Genomic DNA, 19,068 nt, shown 5'->3' on the forward strand with positions numbered 1-19,068 from the left:
CCCACCTGATAACAATGATTAGCAAAAGCACTGTAACATACACTATTAAAGCAAGTAAACACACCCCTGGAAAGAAAAGTCGATGTAGAATTAAGGCGCCAACAAAACACAAAAGAAAAGCCATGGCTGTGAAGCACTGTGTTCTGGATACTCGTCGCCAATGTTGTATCCTGCCTAATTGTCAAAGATGGGGTGTCTAGGAAACCTGCTGGTCGGCTTGTTAGACAATAATAGAGTGTCATTATGAAATGAATCAATGACAACACTTCGCTTGGACTATAACACACAAGTGTCGCAAGCAAAGGGCGGCATGCAAGACAATCAGTGTAAACGATTCCAATACAAGTGAAGTAATACAGTGGATGCTTCTAGCCAGGTCACTGGCCTTGACGCTGTTGTAGAGCTCTTAGAACTATGCCGCGACGAGTCGGGAGCGGCGCTTACGTTCTCTTCGCCTAGAGGCCGCTGCTGTCGCGTTGTCATCCTAGAGAGGGGTCGGTCAGCGTGCTAGTAGCTGCCATGTTCTTCATAGCCCTCTCTGCTCTAACGTCTCTGACTGGTAATGCCGGCACTTGACTTTACGCTGTAACAAACTGCACATCGATTGTCTCTTGTAAAAGATTTTGTTTTTAGTCAATACCAAATCACATTTTAAACATCCCAACGTGTGTTGTTTCTTCCTTTATACCGAGACCTCCAACTTCTTACCATATTATTAGTTCATATAAATATGTGAAACAAGCATTTTACCAACTTTTGGTATCATGTTTCCAGTACTTTACTGATACTTTGTGGGTCCTATAGTTACTAAACGTTTGTCCCTCTGCCCTTGAGATTTCTAAGTTTTACCACTTATGACATAAGCTTTCAGAAAATATATTGGTTTCTAGCAAACCGGTGTCAAAGGAGAAATTGTTTTCATGTCGGATGCCCCCTTCTTCAGGTGGAAAGAGGCTGTAGGCAATTTAACTGCAGTCTGCAAACAATTGTAGGTGACCAAAACTTGTGGACTAAAGTCACTTTAGTAGTGTAATAGTATAGTAGCACATCAGATATCTAAAAGGCAACTGTGTAACCTTGAGTACAGAAGATCAAGTGGATACTCTGAGTATCAAAATAATGTCAACTGGCCACAAGAAATGTTTTCCCAATTATAGATAATGGTAGTCAAATACATATTTATTTAAGAGAAACTTTATATGTAGCAACAATATGTTTAGAAGCAGGTTTAGTTGCAGTTAGTTGGCAAACCTCAAGTTCTTCCAAGGCTGCCAGTAATGTATCTAGTACGAGGGCTATGCCGAAAGTTTTTAGCAGCCCGTAAACCGTAAGGCGGAGGACAATGGGGTTGTTTTCATTCGAAAGAGCGATGTTTTTCGACCTTGGGACGTGCGCGCGCACCCCCTGACTAGCGGTGATGCCCCCACAGCGCGGTAAGAAAGCACAGGCTGAATCAGAGACAGTGCAGGATGGAGCTGTCGCGCCGCGACTTTCGCGCCATGATTTTTTACGATTATAAAAAGGGATTAAGTGCCGAAGAACGCCATTCTTCTTTGCTGCGTGTTTTTGGTGAAGCTTCCCCTTTTAGGGTCACAGCAGTAAATTGGTTTCGCGCGTTTTCGAGGGGTCGGCAGTCAATTGAAGATGAACCTCGCACAGGTCGGCCAGCAACAGCTGTGGCTCCTGAAAACATTGATGCTGTGAGGAAAATGATCAAAGATGATCCACATCTTACATTTTGCGACATTGAAGGAACCGTAAATATTGGATCAACAGCAGCACAGACCATCGTTCATAGTCACTTAGGCCTTACTGAGAGACGTGCCCGTTGGGTGCCACATTCCGTGGCAGAAAGCCAAAAGGAAGCGACAGTGGACTGGTGTCGTTTCATGCTCGAAAAATTCAATGGAGGGAAGTCCCAAGACACCTACAATATCGTCACAGGTGATGAAACGTGGGTCTACCATTATGACCCTGAAACGAAGAGACAGTCTTTTGTGTGGTGCTTTCCAAAGGAGGAACCACCCACAAAAGTTCGACGAAGTCGGAGCTCTGGGAAAAAGATGGTGGCAACTTTTTTCACAAAGATCGGGCATCTCACCTCTGTGACCTCGGACACACGTCGTACAGTCAATGCTGAATGGTACGTGAATGATTGTCTTCCAAAAGTCATCGCCATATGGAAGTCACAGCATCCAAAGTCCAAGAGTGGGCACCTGCTGTTGCATCATGACAATCTGCGCACAGGGCTGCCAGAACAATGGAATTTCTGGAGAAGGAAAAAGTGCGAGTGTTACCCCATCCCCCCTATTCACCTGGCCTGGCCCCCTGTGACTTCTTTCTGTTCCCTAAGACTAAGGAAAAAATTCGAGGGCAGCAGTTTTCATCAGATGAAAAGGCCATTGCAGCGTACGAGAGTGCACAAAGTGACATCCCAAAATAAGTTTGGACTGACACACTTTCTATGAGATTTCAGAGAATGGAAAAATGTATTTTGAAAAGTTGTAAACGTTTTTTCGCAAAATAAATTTTTTCCACACAACATTCTGCTAAAAACTTTTGGCATAGCCCTCGTAATGTAGGATTGAAGTTATTCACTTGGAAATTGGGTTAACGCCACTTATTTTAAGTTATTTTTTTAAAATCATTCTTATCTTTCAAATCCTCTGTTTTATTTCTGCATTAATATTACCATTGGTTTCTGTTAACATGATTTACTACTATATTCATACTGGAAACATTGTATGTCACCATGATTAACAAACATGTGCGCCCCAATTAGTGTTACCAGATAAGAGTTGTAAAATTCGCAGCAATAAATTGAATTGAATTAAATTGAATGCTTCACATGTTACTGCATCTTGTAGTGATATACTTGACGTATGTACATATGTCACTTGACAACTTTAAATTCCGTCTGGCCTAGTGCAAGTATGCCCCACATCACAAACATTCTGTAAGAAAGTGCTAATATTTCATTCGGACCTCTCGAACAAGTAGGAATAAAGAACACTGCAGGGAAGCTGCTTGCAATGGTTGCTAGCAGAAATGGCTGCTTCAGTTCCAGAAAAACTTTCAGCTTTGAGCACAGTTTCATGCCTTCATGCCAATTCTTCACACTGTTCCTGTAACTCTTAACTTCTGACAAGTAAGTACATTACTTTGTTTAGCTGGCACATCGACAAGGCCTGTGTTGGCATTCCCAGTAGTGGCGTCTTCCATCACTCTTGCACTCGAATCCTTCCAGAATGAGTTTAATGGATGGTTATAAAATACGAGAAAAACAGTTACTTGAAAATCACGTAACTTTGACAAGAAAGGTGTCACAATATTCGAATGAAAATTAGGTTCTAACTCACAGAGTAGCGGCGACGGACTGTAGGTACGCATGTCTAGCGGAACTTGCCTTAAGTTTTCGGGAGGGAAGGGTCCGCCGGCGGAGGCGACGGCTGCGGCAGCATCGACGTCAGTGACAGCACGCCGGCGACAGGAACGGCCACCAGGTGCCTCAGAAGCCTCGCATCGACCCACAGTGGTCGCTGGAACTCTCGTTGAATGAAGGCATACCGGCTGCAGCGGTGGCTCGGGCGAGGCTGGCACGCGCCCCGATGTGGCGGCAGTGTGGCATAGAGAACGTGCCCGCGTGGGAAAGGGTCCGCTCTGGCTGTAACGCTGGGGAGTAGTTTTCAGGCAGAGCGGTGCATGTGGACGCATCTGGACGACAATAAAGGTTGGGTACACCACTTACAGCGTAGTCTGTCCGAGATCACCAAGTGTCGAGGGCAGTGTAGCACTGCTATGAGCCAACGATGTGGAGCACGTAGACGTGATAACGTGGCATCCATGAGCAAAAAAGAAAAACATTTGCATCACGAAACGGACAGTGTGTCACCTGTGTACAGGAAATGATGACGTCCAAGCAATTTTAGGATTAGGTTTGTGGGTGTCTCGTAGTGCATAAAAACGGATGGAATTGTTCAAAAGTTATCAATAGAGTGTGCTTCTGAAATCTACCTCTAACGGATACAAGTGTCGCTTGTGAGGGGGACGTTGTTCGAGAGAGGGGTGGACGACCTGGTCCAGGCGTAGCTGCGTAGAGTGAATCAGGTCAGCCCCCAAGTGACCACTCGCAACCCACTGACTGCTTGTTGGAGGGTCCCCTAGAAAAGTTCTTATCTCAGCAATGCTTCGCCTAAGCATCATCACCTTGTCAGCATTCCCACTAGTGACGATATCCAATTCTAACGGGTACCAAACAAGCAGGCCCTGCCTAAGCAAGGCTCTGCAGTGAAAGAGAGTTTGCCTGCATAAAGAACGAAACTTTGAAAAATTAAAATTTTGATAAAAATAAAGCCTTTCCCTCACAGTTCATCTGTCCAGTAAGCATACCATAAAGTGAATATAAACTTACAGTGGTCGCAGCTTAAGGCTATCATGAACACGTGCCCACATAAAGTGAGGTAACCAGACTTTGACACACTGACATGGTAATGCAGACGTACTTTCACGTCTTCCGATTGGCCCTGATTCAGACTCTGAGGCTTCTGCTGCATCTGGTTGTCACATCGATTTTCAGGCTTCTGAATTGCTTCAGTCTTCTCTGTAGAAGTATAGGAAAGCTGCACAGGCCACGAAAGCTGATTCACATTTTAGCCTTTTGCTAACATACATTCGCACATCTTGGCTCGTTCCTTGCATAGCATATACAATGTACTGCGCCGATACCTGGCACGTCGGCGTAGCCGCGCTATGCGGAAAGGCGTGATTCTTGTTCAGAATGACAGTGGACAGTGATGTGTATTGATATGTAAAAACATATTCGGTCTTCTTGCAGCGTCAATTCGGGATAAAATGTCAAGCTTTCGGCGATAGCCTCCATCGTCATCGTCAGGAACAACTGACTGTTTTCACTGCTGCTGTGGTGGCCTTATATAGCCCGTGAACCGATTCTAATTGGTCGGCTTGTGATTGGTCGGCCATTACATACTGCTGTCGCAGACATTGTCAATGTGTGCGCTCGTGGCGCCATCGCTTCCATAGGAACGTAAACCTTGGAAGGAATGTCTCTGCTGCTTCTCTGCATCCAGCACTCGCTTCCACGCACCTCTCAGATAGAGTCCGCTATCACGGTTAAATTTCTTCTCGTTCATTCTTGTTTCAAGAACTTCCTTAGTAACAGAAACTCAGTACGTGGAGGCATGTGACAAAATTCTTGTTTCATCGAAAAGAATTTATGATTGTTCATGATGCTGTACTCCGAAATTGCCGATGTCTCCAGTTCTCTATCTTTAATAAGCTGTTGGTGTTCTGCACAGCGTTCAGAAACGGTACTAATTGTCTGACCTACATAATTGCGTCAGCATGCACAGGGTAAGCAGGTACCCTGGGGCGGAGCCTGTCCTTAACAGGGTGCATCATCTCCTTAATTTTCTTAGGAGGACGAAAATCGGTCTTATACCCCATCTACCCAGGACTCTTCCTATTTTTCTGGATATAACGCCACAAAAAGAAGAACCGAAATCGGTGTTTCATCCTGTGAGTGTGAAGCATTTTCACGTTTCCCATTCTTGGAGAACGCTGGCATTATATCTCGTGCACCATAGCCAGTCTTTCGGAACATTTACTTCAGGTGGTTAATTTCGGACTTCAAGTGGTCCTCGTCAGAAACGGTTTTTGGTCTATGTACCAACGTGTTCAAAACGGCTCTCTTCTGAACAGTATGATGGGAATTCTGTGCATTAAGGTATAAATCGGTATGCATCGGCTTAGGGTACACAGAGTGGCCAAGATACCCGTCCACCTGTCGTACTAAAACGCCTAAGAATGGCAACCTTCCTTCCTTCTCCACCTTGACAGTGAACCGGATGTTCGGATGTATGCTGCTCATGTGCTCCATGAATTGTTAGAGAACTTCTGCACTGAGTGACCCGACCATTTATGTATGTATAGTCATCATAACGATAAAATAAGGATGGATGGAGGGGAGCCGAATTCAATGCACGTTCCTCAAAATTCTCTATAAAAATGTTAGCCGATAATGGAGACAACGGAGAGCCCATCCCCATACCGTCCATTTCATCAAATTTGTTACCATAGAAGAAGAGTGTGCTCATTATCACAAACTGGAACAACTTTATAGTTTCTGGAAGAAAAATATCTGCCAGTTTTCACAAAGTGTCCTGCACAGGAACGTTTCTAAACAGCGATACCACATCCAGGCTGACTAAAATGTTATTTGACCCAACTCCAATCTGTTTGATTTTCTCAATGTACATCTGGGAGTTTTTGATGTGATGTTCATACTGGCCGACTGAAGGAGTCATTAGCTTTGTTAGGTATTTGGCCAGCTTGTAGGTAGGACAACCAATTGCACCGACAATAGGTCTCAAGGGAACGTTATCCTTGTGGATCTTTGGTAGTCCGTACGACATGGAAGGTCTAGGAGCTCGGACTGAGATTTTTCCTAACATCATCTGGCAGACCGGAATTCTTCAATAGCTCCATGGTTTTTCTGCTGTGTGTTGAAGTTGGGTTCTGTGTTAGACATTTGTATGTATTGTCCTCCAACAGTGGTGTCATTTTTTTATGAGATTTGGTAGTATTAAGAACGACAGTGGCATTTCCTTTGGCAGCTAGTAATACGACAAGATCTTCATCTCTCCGAAGTAAATGGAGCCCCTTCCTCTCCTCTCTACTGATATTACATCTGGGAGTCTTAGCTGAGGCCAAAAAGCGACTGGTAACAAGTCTCACTTCGTCGGCGTCGTCCTGTGCAAGATGGTGCACTGCCTGTTCTTGTCCACTGATAAGATCCACAATGGGTACAGTTCGTGGCGTTGGAGAAAATTCAGATCTTTATTAAGGGCTGAGATGGGTCATTTGTCCAGGTTCTTGTCCGACAGGTTGACAACATTACGTGCTGTTTCATACGATGACTCCGATTTTTGCATAGCTGCAAGACACTCCAATTTCTTTGCTTGTTTAGCTGATTTATTGTTAAGATGAGCTCTTTGATGAGCAGCCATCATCAAAGAGCTCATCTTAGCAATACATCAGCTAGACAACTTACAGGAGTGGGGACGGAAGCGTGACGGCATCAGGTAATGGAGCAGGGTCCACAGCTGTCGCCCATGGAGGAGCTCTGCGAGTCTGCGTCCATCAGTTGGCATGGTGCAATAGGTGCTCAAAAACAGGGTGAGGGCCGACGTGGTTTGAGATGTGTCGCCTGCCTTCATCAGCTGTTCTTTAAATGTGCGTACAAGCCTCTCTGCCACGTCATTAGAGGAAGGGCGGAAAGGCGGCTACAGATATATTTCATACCATTGACCTGACAGAAGTTGTGGAAGGAGTGGCTGTGAATTGGGGCCATTACTGGAGACCAATGTGTGAGGCAGGCCCTCTATGGCGAGAACCTGGGCCAGGGCCCGTGAGTGTGGCCTTCATGGTGGTGGGAGCCATATGGGCAGCATATGGGTATTTGGAGTAGGCATCAATGATAAGTAACTACATGGACCCCAAAATGGGAGCCCGCAAATTCGAGATGTATGCAATCCCAGGGCCAGCGAGGCACAGGCCAGTGTGTGAATGACTGAGGGGGGGCTTGTCTGGTGACGCACATCACAGTGCACTCATGGACCCGGCAGTCAATATCGTCATCGATGTTGGGCCAATACATGTGCCGGCGAACCAAAACTTTCATGCAGAACGTACCCCAGTGCCCATGGTGTAACAAACTGAGCACTTGATGCCGCAAATCCAGAGGGATGACCATCCAATGGTCATCCGACTCTGTGGCCAACAGAAGGACATCATTGACCACAGAGAGCCTGTGGGACAGGTGGCGCCAGGGGCTGAAATTGGTCCACATCCAACGAGTAATATAGGAGGGCCACCTGTGGACCATGTAGCGGAGAACTTTCCACAAGATAGAACAGACCGCCCAGTGCATCCTGGCAGGCGGAATCAATGTGAAACCAGAGGACGTCCTATTGGTCAAACATAGGGTTGGGGCCTGCTGGGAGATGTGACAAAGCGTCCTTATTAGCATGGTGGGCAGTGGGCTTATTCCAGATGGTGTAAGCGTAATTTCGTAAAAATGACGCCCAGCGCTGGAGACGTTGAGCCATCCGCTCTGGAAGGTGAGAGTAGGGTCCAAAAAGCGTAACTAAGTGTTTATGGTCCGTCGGGAGAGTGAAAGAAAGTGATAAGTGCGAAATTTTTAGACGGAGAACACGATCGCCAGGGCCTCCTTTTCAATCTGGGAGACGTTCCATTGTCCTGGGGGCGACGTCTTAGATGCATAAGCCATGGGCTGTTTGGAGCCATCGGCATTCCGATGTATGAGGACGGCCCCAATGCCATATGGCGACGCATCAGTTGCCACAACCAAGGGGTGGTCCAGGGAGTAAGGCAAGGGGTGGACTCCAGCATCACCTTTTAAACGGAGAAAAGCCTGGTCACAGGCAGGAGTCCAATCAAAAGGCATCCCTTTGCAATGCAAGTGAGTGAGGGGTTGCACGACAGAGGCAGCCTGGAGTAAGAACTTTAAGTAATAGGTAACCTTGATCAAAAAGACCTGGAGTTCAAATAACGTCTTGGGACGAGGAAGGGCCTCCATTGCCACGACATTGCAACCTGAAGAACGAATTGCTAAGCCAGTGGCATAAGTATTCCACCTTCCAGTTGAAGAAACAACACTTCTCCAACTGACAGCGTAAACCTGTAGACTGCAGCGCGTGAAATAAGGAGCTGACGTTTTGCAAATGTTCCTGGTGAGAACACCCAGTGACCAAGATGTCATCTAGATAATTCATGCAGGCAGGGATGGGCTGCATAAGCTGCTCCATGAACTGCTGGAAAATGGCCAGCGCTGAAGAGACACCAAATGGAAGGCGCATTGTCTTCTTGAGGTGAATACACAAAATCAACATTTCTGATATTATATACTGCCCTCTCAAATAGATCTTGTGGTGTTTGGATCTGATTTTGGTATGGCGTTTGCAAACCTGCGCGAGCTGCCAGTCCCTTAACTGAACCCCCTATTCCATCACAAGGCTCTTTCCCATATGCTGTGGCTCAAAAGTGCACTCAGCTTTTATGTTGAAGTCTTCCTCATGAAGCAAGGGTCAGGAAGTTTACCCTTATTTTTGTACAGTGCAGCAGAACTGTCAGAATAATAGTATATCTTTTTTGGAAGCTTTTGAAATTTATTTGTTAGATAAGAAATAAGCTTGTTTTGAAAGGTGTAAACCGCTCGTTTTGAAAGGTGTAAACTGCAACTGTATTGTGCTCCAGGCAATTGGAAGCAATGACAAAGTTCATTTTCTCTTCCTGTTTGTAATATATAGCAAAAGGATGAATGGTAATCTGTTGTCTTGTCCAGTGGTAACTCTGAGCTTCATCCAGTAGAACTATACTATAATTTTCCGAAAAATCACATATGACAACAAATTCAGATTCCACAAGGTTTTCTCTTGTGGAGTTAAGGAATGTTCTTTGTTGCTGGGCAATGAAGTCATGCCAAATCAAAGTAGACATCTTATTATAAAATAAATCTATGAATTCTTCACAAACTTCCTGAACAATTTCCAGATTACAGTGGTCAACTGACATCCACTGTGAGAACTAAACTCGTTCTATTAAGTTTTCATCAAAAGAGCTTTGTAAAATTTTACATGTGACAGTTTCTCTTAGGTAATATTCACAGTTTCCCATGTTGCAATGAAGTGATGGGTTGTAAAGCATTTTTTCAATGCACTGCTTATAACTGTTTAAGCTGCTGTTTGTTACTCTATTTAGTTTGGCATTTTCTATCATTAATTTTATGTTTTGGTGAGTTGTGCACACGCCGACAGTGTATTTGCCACTCCAGCCAGGAAATACACAATGTTTCGGTCTCAACTCAGCAAATTGAGAGAAACCTATTTTTATGTTAGGAAACTTGTCTTCAAAATTTTTGTAAGCTTCTTTAAGTTTACACAAAATAAATCTTTTCATATTTTTGTTTTGCTTCCTCTTGTTTCTGTAATTGTCACACAATCTTTAATACCTGGCATTGCCTGACTAACTTCATCATTTTCATAAAATCAATGTACAATCTTGACAGTTTCTGTTGGTAAACACTTCCCTGGTTTTGGGTTTTGGGTTTTGGGTTTTTTCAAAATTTTTTTGGACTGCTGAACAATGTCATTAGGATCATTAAATTCCCTCATTATTTTCCTGACGCTTTTTCTATTTTTATTTGGCATAATGCCTATATGTTACTTTTTTCTTATTAATTTGGGACTCACCTAGTGCTTGAAGTGATGTGTTAAGTGTTTCAACAACCACTGAAGTTGCAGTGTACTCAGGGTCTTGGTCTGGGCTGATTGTCTCTGATCCAGAAGAATCTTCTTCAACACTTTTATCACTGATGGGCTCTGGTGTATTTTTGAATGTGGTTACATCATTTCTACATTCATCACAAATCCTGCCACCACTAGGTATTTGTGGAAATAATTTGGGCATTCATGCTGTGGCATTTCTCAGTTCTTTTCTGTCTCTAATAAAATTATTTGACTTCTTCAATGAATTACAACACTGCACTCTTACAGCACCGCACTTTTTACTTGGTTCCATATTGATAAAAAAACCACTTATAAAGTCTCCTTCCATTTATAGATTTACTTGTAAATGAACTATTAAATAAACTAGATAAAAATCTGGTCAAAGCAGAGGTAACAATTGATTTGCACTAAAACCACAGTGCACAATAATGCTCTAGGCCCACTAAGCCTTACAAGCTAACAGTCTTACATCCTCTCAACAATGGCTCCAATCTCTGAATGATTGTACAGACATCAAGCACTGTACTTCTTTCAACTTGTTCACAGCCTGCTGCAAGCACGCTCAGCCTTCATACAGTGGCTAAAGTCTGTGCTAATGAAGTGTGCATTTTTGGACCAGAAGTATTACATCAATAGTGTACTTACAAGTTTTTCGCGTCTTATTTAAATCTTAGCTATAGGTCCCACAAAACAGATGGGTGGAATCACAACTTTTTGTCATGCCAATCTATCTTTGATAATTGTTTCAGCAGTAGATCCCTTTATGTAGACTGATCTTGTACTTCTGGTATGGTTTGTGTGTCATTTGATTAGTTAAAAATGGAGCCATGTTCCAAGCATTTCTGGCGGGATAACGGACGCTTCCGCTTCTACCCCTGTGCTTTGACCACTGGCGTCATCAATATGGTGGAAACGATCATTCACAACAACTTACATACCGCTCCTATGAATTCATCGCGTAAATATGACAACAAACACGAAAATAGGTCAAAAAACCACCAAACAGATATTCCGCCAAAAATATAATAAAACTAAGCGGGGGAAATTCGGGGTTTTTGAGTGTGGGCAAACTAAATATAAACACACGCCACTACACCAAACGACAAAAAAAAAACACTAAAATAACAAGACCCCACAACCCTCCCATATTCCACTACACACAAAATCCACTGGAATCCATCACCTCCATTGACCTATTAGGTCAACAGAAACAACCAATTCCACACTGTAAATCTCAAAAATTTCACCACCACTCTTAACCCCATCGCAAAAAAAGAAAATAAACGAGAAAATCAAAATTGGAATCTAACACTTCCCTTGACCTGTTATCCTTACAACATCTCCACATATAGTCGTCCCTGTTCAGAGACGCCGGAGCTTTAGTTGACCTCATTTCTTCACGACACACTGAACGCTTCACGACTTTAGCCAACAGTCATATAGCTGAAGAATTTTTATTAGAGAGAACGCATTGTCCCCCATCTTCGCCGACAACCGAAAACTGTTGACCTTGTCAGTAATATCTACCAAGTTTCACACACGAGGAACACATAAAAAAACTACAATAACGTTGACATAACAAAACCGAAATCGTTAACTCAAAGAAAAATATTCCGCTGAAAGTAGTCACCACCGATACCACACACATGCAATACTACCATGCAAATGAACCCCATACGCCACATAACACGCTATCCATAAACACATCACCAGAGAGAACCACCGACCGCAACAATACGCCACCTATAAACATGCCACACACACAAACTAAACCAAAAATATCACCTAACACACAACACACTACACCAAAAATGTCCTTAATTCATTGGACAACAAATTAGAGGCAACTGGCATATTCTGTGAACTGTCAAAGGCGTTTGACTGTGTGAGCCCGCATCTCGTGGTCGTGCGGTAGCATTCTCGCTTCCCACGCCCGGGTTCCTGGGTTCGATTCCCGGTGGGGTCAGGGATTTTCTCTGCCTCGTGATGGCTGGGTGTTGTGTGATGTCCTTAGGTTAGTTAGGTTTAAGTAGTTCTAAGTTCTACGCGACTGATGACCATAGATGTTAAGTCCCATAGTGCTCAGAGCCATTTGAACCATTTTGACTGTGTGAATCACAGCATTCTTTTGAGTAAATTAAAATATTATGGCATGACTGGTAGTGCAGCAAAGTGGTTTCAGTCATATCTTACTAATAGAAAACAAAGGTTCCTATTACGTAACACTTCAGCAGTAGGCAATTAGACGTCATCTGACTGGGGGGAAATTGCATGTGGTGTTCCCCAAGGTGCCATGTTAGGTCCACTACTGTTTCTATTGTATGTTAATGACCTGTCATCTGTTACATTACCATATGCCAAGTTTGTCTTATTTGCAGATGATACAAACATTGCAGTAAATAGTAAATCAAATATAAATTTATAAAGGGCAGCTAATCAAATTTTTACTGACATTAATAAGTGGTTCATAGCCAATTCAATGTCATTAAACTTTTAAAAGACCCACTGTATGCAGTTAAGAACTTCCAAGAGATTACCTTCTGGTGTGTGTATAAAATAGGATGACATGGAAATAGGAGAAGTCGAGAGTGTAAAATTCTTGGGATTACAACTTTATAATAAATTCAGTTGGGAGCAATATAGTAACGAACTGCTAAAGTGCCTAAAAATGTCTGTGTTAGCAATGCGAATGATGTCAGACATAGGAGATGTAAATATAAAAAGACTAGCATATTTTGCTTATTTTCACTCCATTATGTCATATGGTATCATATTTTGGGATAACTCCACAAACAAGAGAAAAAATATTAGAGTACAGAAGCGTATAATAAGAGTAATGAGTAGTGTAAATCCAAGAACATCATGTTGAATTGGGCATATTAACCACAGCTTCTCAGTATATTTATTCCTTAATGAAGTTTGTTGTAAATAATACATATCTTTTATCCAGCTAACTGCTTAGTACACAGATCAATACTAGGAATAACAATATACATTAAGATGTAAAATCGCTTACTCTTCCCCAGAAAGGAGTCCAGTATTCAGCAATACATATTTTCAGTAAGTTAGCAGCAACCATTAAGAGTTTAGTTTCAGACAAGGCACAATTTAAACATAATGTAAAACAATTTTTGGTGGCCAACTCTTTCTATTCCATTCATGAGTTTCTCAACAAGTAGACCATTTTAATGAAGATTTATTATACTTTAATTTTTGACAATACTTCGTTGTAACAGCCAAGTAACATATTGGTCTCTGTCACTGCTTATATTACTGTTAAGTAATATTTACATCTATTTCTTAACAGCACAAGCAGTTATTTTTGTCTTTTACGCTACAAGGTTTTAGTTAGATATGTATCTTCAAAGCAGGAGTTGCCCAAAAGAAGCAATTTCAGTTCAGATTTAAAATTATGTAAAGCTTTCTAGGAATTACTGTGACCAGTGGCCATGGCTGGTATTGAAATGACAACTGATTTATCATCAGATTGTACATATTTATTGCATATTTGCAGTGTTGTGGGGGTCACATAGCTATGTCAAGATGTAAAAACAAAAGACATACAGACTAAATGTGGTGGGAATTATGAACAGTTAACAGCTGCACAAATCCAGTATTGCAAACATGTAATAAATATGAACCATATAATGACAGTGACTTGAAATTGGTCATGACAAATAAAAACTGAAAAATAAAACAAAAGGTGACTGATTGCACAAATTTCTGGCAAACTTTATTCATCACAGTCACAGTGTCCCATATCTGTAATATATGGACCTTAAAGTTTTGAAACTGTTGAGGAACCTGTCAGATAACAGAAAACTTCTGTGGCTATTATTGAACAATTTCCTGAGTCTTTGGCAGATTTAATGATAAATTATCATGTTTTCTTGTATATTTGGATTAAAATAACTTTGTGGCTAACAAACCCACATTGTGAAGCAAGGTTGTTGGTTGAATACCACAGCAATAGCTACAGTTGGAATGCAAATGGGGCAATACATACATCCAGATTATTGTTATTGTTATCAGCAGCAGTGGGAAATACATCAGTGGGGATGGTTGTTATGGCAACAGTTGCTTCTCCCCTTCCTGTGTATCTTATTGTGCCTAGGAAAGTTGTGTATTGTCTAAAAATCAGTCACTATAGTGGGCACATAAGTGCCAAGAAAGAATTGTAGTTGGCTGAACCCAGAGCACTGCCAAAGTTATATTAGTGAAAGTGTATTGTGGTTGTGAATAATCAGTTCAATCTGAACTGTGATCTACACTATCAATGCAAGACAGAAATATTACTCTTGTGTGAACCTTAAATCCATACCTAGGATTTTTCATGAAGTTGTGTGCTACCAAATGGAAATATTCTAGAAGCTCCTATCCAACATAGAAGTGAAGGCCCATGCTTCTTGACAGAGAATAGGGGAACGATGCAGGATACCCACACCACCATACTAGGTGGTTTGCCGGTGCTTTCCTCCGACCATAATGGGGATGAATAATGATGATGAATATGACAACAATACCCAGTCATCTTGGGGCAGGTGCAAATCACCGGGAACTGAACCCAGGACTCCGTCCTCAGGAAATAAGAATGCTACTGCAAGACCAAGAGTGGTGGACTCCTATCTAACATACAGCACATAATTGGTTATCTCAGCCAATTCAAAATTTAAAACATTAGCTGCTCCTCTCACTAATTATCATAGTGCAAGGTTTTGAATCCTCCTTCAGCTGGATGGTAAGTAGTGTGTGTTAATCTGTCCTATATAATTACATATTTAGGTTACTAATTTCTTTGAGAAATACCTGACTAATCAAGTAAATATTAATTTCCTGATAAGACGACCTGCAGCTACCTAATATAACTGAAGTAGATGCAGCTTTCTTTCTAATTCACTAGAATACATTTAACTGGCATAAACAGAACTATTAAGCAGTATTGTGACAGTTTATTGTTAATATAGTGTATGGAGTAAGCCATGTTTGATTGTTTTTTTGTTAATGGGTACCTTGACTTGTTTCACAGACCTGTAGATTCACCTTCTCAATGGGATGCGCAAAATATGATGATGGAATGGAAGAAATACCTATTATTTTGAAATTTTGATGGTTCATTTATCTCAAGCCTCATTTGTAAATGTACATATTGTGAAAGTGCAATTAGAATGCTTAATGCCTTTAAGATGCACCTACGAAACGACTATTGGTAAACATCACTATCGCCAGTTGCCCAGTTACAATGTGAATGGAATACCTGCTCAGATTAGTTGATTATATACTTCACCATTTGACAATGTAGTATATCCACAAATGCAGTAGTTTTTACTCCTGGGTATTGAATTTGAGATAGATTTGCAGCTCATTAGTGACAATGATGTATGATACCTACAAAATTCATGTTACTAATCAGTACCTATTTAATTCTTTTCTAATTGGACATGTAATGATGCTATTCTACTTATGTTTGTTCTTTCCATTACTGCAAGGTTCGATCAAAACATTTTCAATAATTCATTCAATGTAACTTTGATTTATTTTCAGAAACTCATCAAAAATCCAGTTCCACACCAGAACCACTACACAACTGCACAACCAAATGTTCTCTGCCACCACCCTATATATTGTGGGATGATTACTAAAGATAGGCCATGGCCAATACCCTAGATCACTATTTTTCATTTTACCTTTTGTGCCAAATTAATGTGTCTGGTAACATATTAATGTTATGGCAGTATCAATAGTAATATCATAGATACACTTTAAGAAAATGAAGTGGTTTACATTTCCCTGTGAAAATTTACTGTCATAAAATATTTTTGAAGTGGAAACACTTGTATCTCATGTGCTGGAGTTACTGTTGTAATGAATGTAATTTTTTTAGTATCATGTATTAAAAACGACTACAGTAAAACATATTTTTATATTGCAAGAGGAGTTATGTCATAAATATGTTACATTGTCCCATTTTATATAAGTCTGTTTTTCACAATCCTTCTCCCCACCCCCAACCAAAGAAAGAGATTACAGAATAATTACATAACATTACATATGTGCGGCAAGGGCACACACACTTTTGAGAAAATAGTTCATTGGTCTATCCACTAATGATTATAAGTCCAAGGATAATATATTTTTCTCTGGGTTGCTTACATTTGTTCAAAATTAAAGCTGTGAAAAGTATGAAATTAAAATATTTTTAGAGTGACTCTACATGGAATATTTGACATTTGTTATAATATATTCAGTTATTCAAAATCTGTTCACTTACTGTGAATTCTTAGACATCAGCTGTGTCAGGTATAGATGTAATACCTATTAGTGGCGTGAAAATTTCTTCCGGACCATGACTCGATCCCGGATTTCTCACTTATTGTAGAAAATATTCCATGAAGTTTTGAGTTTGCAGTCAGATATTACTGAAACAGTCTTTTGGCTGTTTAATTTCCAGGAATACCAAATGTGAATCAGATGAAGAAATAATGAATATTCATCTGTCCTAGAAACCTCATCAAAGATTCAATTTTTATATGGTATAATGTGCCAATTACAACACATTCATACAGTAATACACAGCTTCTTATTTGTCATGTGTTCAGTTCATTTTCCTGATTCTTTCTACTCATCACCTCCATGCATGCAACGTCAGAATGATCAGTCTCTGAGAATATATTATGGTCTATGAAAATGAACATTTATTTACAACAGTTTCTCCTAGAGATGTTGAGTTTGGTTTGATCTTTTGTAACATAATCCTCCTGAAGTACAAGTAAAACAAGCAGAAGTAGTGACAGTTATAACCAGTGCTAGATTTGTAAAAATAGAGGTTCCAGAACTGCCATTATATGCCATTGTCACTAAGTTTGCTTATGTAAATCTGTGTGTTATGTACACAAGTGGTCTGTTATTAACTTTCACTATTTTATTTTAAATTCCATGTTCCCCTCAGAAATTTGGAGCTGTATGCTGGTTAAATATTTCCCTAAATTTGGTAGGTTTTCTTAATCCAGCTGGCTTATCTGCAGCACAAAAGCATTCAACAGTAACATTGATTTACAGGCACCACTTTGGGTTTGAGAACTGTAAACCACTTTTTTGTGGTGGGGGCAGCAGAAGAAATGCTTCTACTGTACAACTGAGGAACTTGAAACATAGTAAGGTGGAATAACTCTACTCCCCTGATAACTATTTATTTTTCTTTTTTATATTGCACTGGTAGTAGATGTACCACACTTGCCCTAATTTTTCTGAACTAGAAACTAGCTTTGGTTATCAGATTAAATTCTCAATTAAATGAAGAAATTTACTATATTGTGAAATTTCCAAGAAACTCAGTAAATCCCCACGGTAGTGTGTGTGGTAATGAATAAAATAATTCACCCAACTTTATTAATTTCTCAGTCATCTATCACATAGGTCAACTAAATTATTACTTGCTCCCCCATAATGTCATTGCCACTAATTATGACATTCTTCTCTTTATATAGCAATATGAATTTAGCTCCTAGTAATCGTTATAGTAACTTCTCTGTAGCAGTTTTCATCTTAATATCTCAGTGTAAAAATTCATGGAGTGCACTTGGCCATTCAACATTTCAGTGTCAAGAGTCACCAATATGAGCAGATCTTACTGTGACAGTCACTCAATGTGGTTATTTCATAAACTTATTTGGAAAATCTGATTCTAGTCATCCAACTCCTCTATGTTAAAGTGTTAGTAATGCTTCAGTGACTGAGTTCTTTCAAATGCTTTTTTGTGGACTTGAATGACAACTTCACCACAGAAAGAAACTGCCGCTGTTTAGAGTTCATACAGTGTAATTGGTGACCTGCTTTATTTGAACTGTAAAAATAGTTGACAGCAGATGCTAATCTTCATCATAATGTGTTTTGGCGCTAAGAAAAGTGAAGTACTCTTGAGTTTGAATCAATGGTGTCATGTCTGTCACTGAACTATTAGGTTACATATCCAGCCAATTGGACTTTAAAATTTTAGCATTAGCAAAGAATACCAGCAATATAACCAGGCCTGTAACATTAAATGGTGTGTTTAGCTTTGCACCAAGTGGAGAACTGCAGAGTTCCTAATGATGAAGAAAAGCTTGCAAATGCTGAACTAAATATAAAATGTAGCTTCCCACACAACTAAGTATGAGAGGAGCACACATAAAAAAGAAAAATCATTTTGTAAGAAAGTTCCTTTCCAACTGGAAAAACAGGTCACCCAAAACTTCACTACTCAGCACTATACTGTACAATGTGCTCATTGAGATTTGAAGTGTTTCTTTTTATTTCATGAACTGAACAAATCATGGGAGTTACTATTAAATCAATTAAAAGTTCATCACACAAATTAAGGAAAATTAAATAACAAGTGGGGACTAAATACCTATCCACAGTATTAATGTGCACATCTTACATGAAATTATGGAGTATTCTACACACTAATGGTACAAGTTTGTTGAGGCAATGAATCCATAAACAACAAACACATTACAAGTACAGGAAACCCTTCACTTCATCTACATAACTCTCTGTATTAAAATTTTCTTGGACAGATGAATAATATTGAATTAAGTTTGTGTTAATCACCAATTTTTTAATTATTTCACTTATAAGCATTATAACTCTTGGGACAAACATAATTCCATCCTTTTGGCAAAGTGTATTCATGTTCTAATAATAGTATTTCTTAGGGTTAGTACACACAGTAACGAGAACACCGTTGTCGTAAAAAGAGAGCAAT

At 40.5% G+C, this 19,068-nt stretch overlaps 1 protein-coding gene across 1 annotated transcript in view; it reads left to right on the top strand.

Moving 5' to 3' along the window:
• Positions 1-16,169, top strand: part of LOC126295321 (zinc finger protein 93-like) — a 191,597-nt gene extending 175,428 nt beyond the window's left edge. Inside the window, exon 6 of the mRNA XM_049987785.1 lies at positions 15,867-16,169. Within this exon, the coding sequence (XP_049843742.1) occupies positions 15,867-15,989 (123 nt within the window). The 3' untranslated portion in view covers positions 15,990-16,169. The remainder of the gene's footprint in view (positions 1-15,866) is intronic.
• The last annotated feature ends 2,899 nt before the right edge of the window (positions 16,170-19,068 follow it).

This window comes from Schistocerca gregaria, chromosome 11 (genome assembly GCF_023897955.1).
Source record: "Schistocerca gregaria isolate iqSchGreg1 chromosome 11, iqSchGreg1.2, whole genome shotgun sequence".
NCBI lineage: Eukaryota > Metazoa > Arthropoda > Insecta > Orthoptera > Acrididae > Schistocerca > Schistocerca gregaria.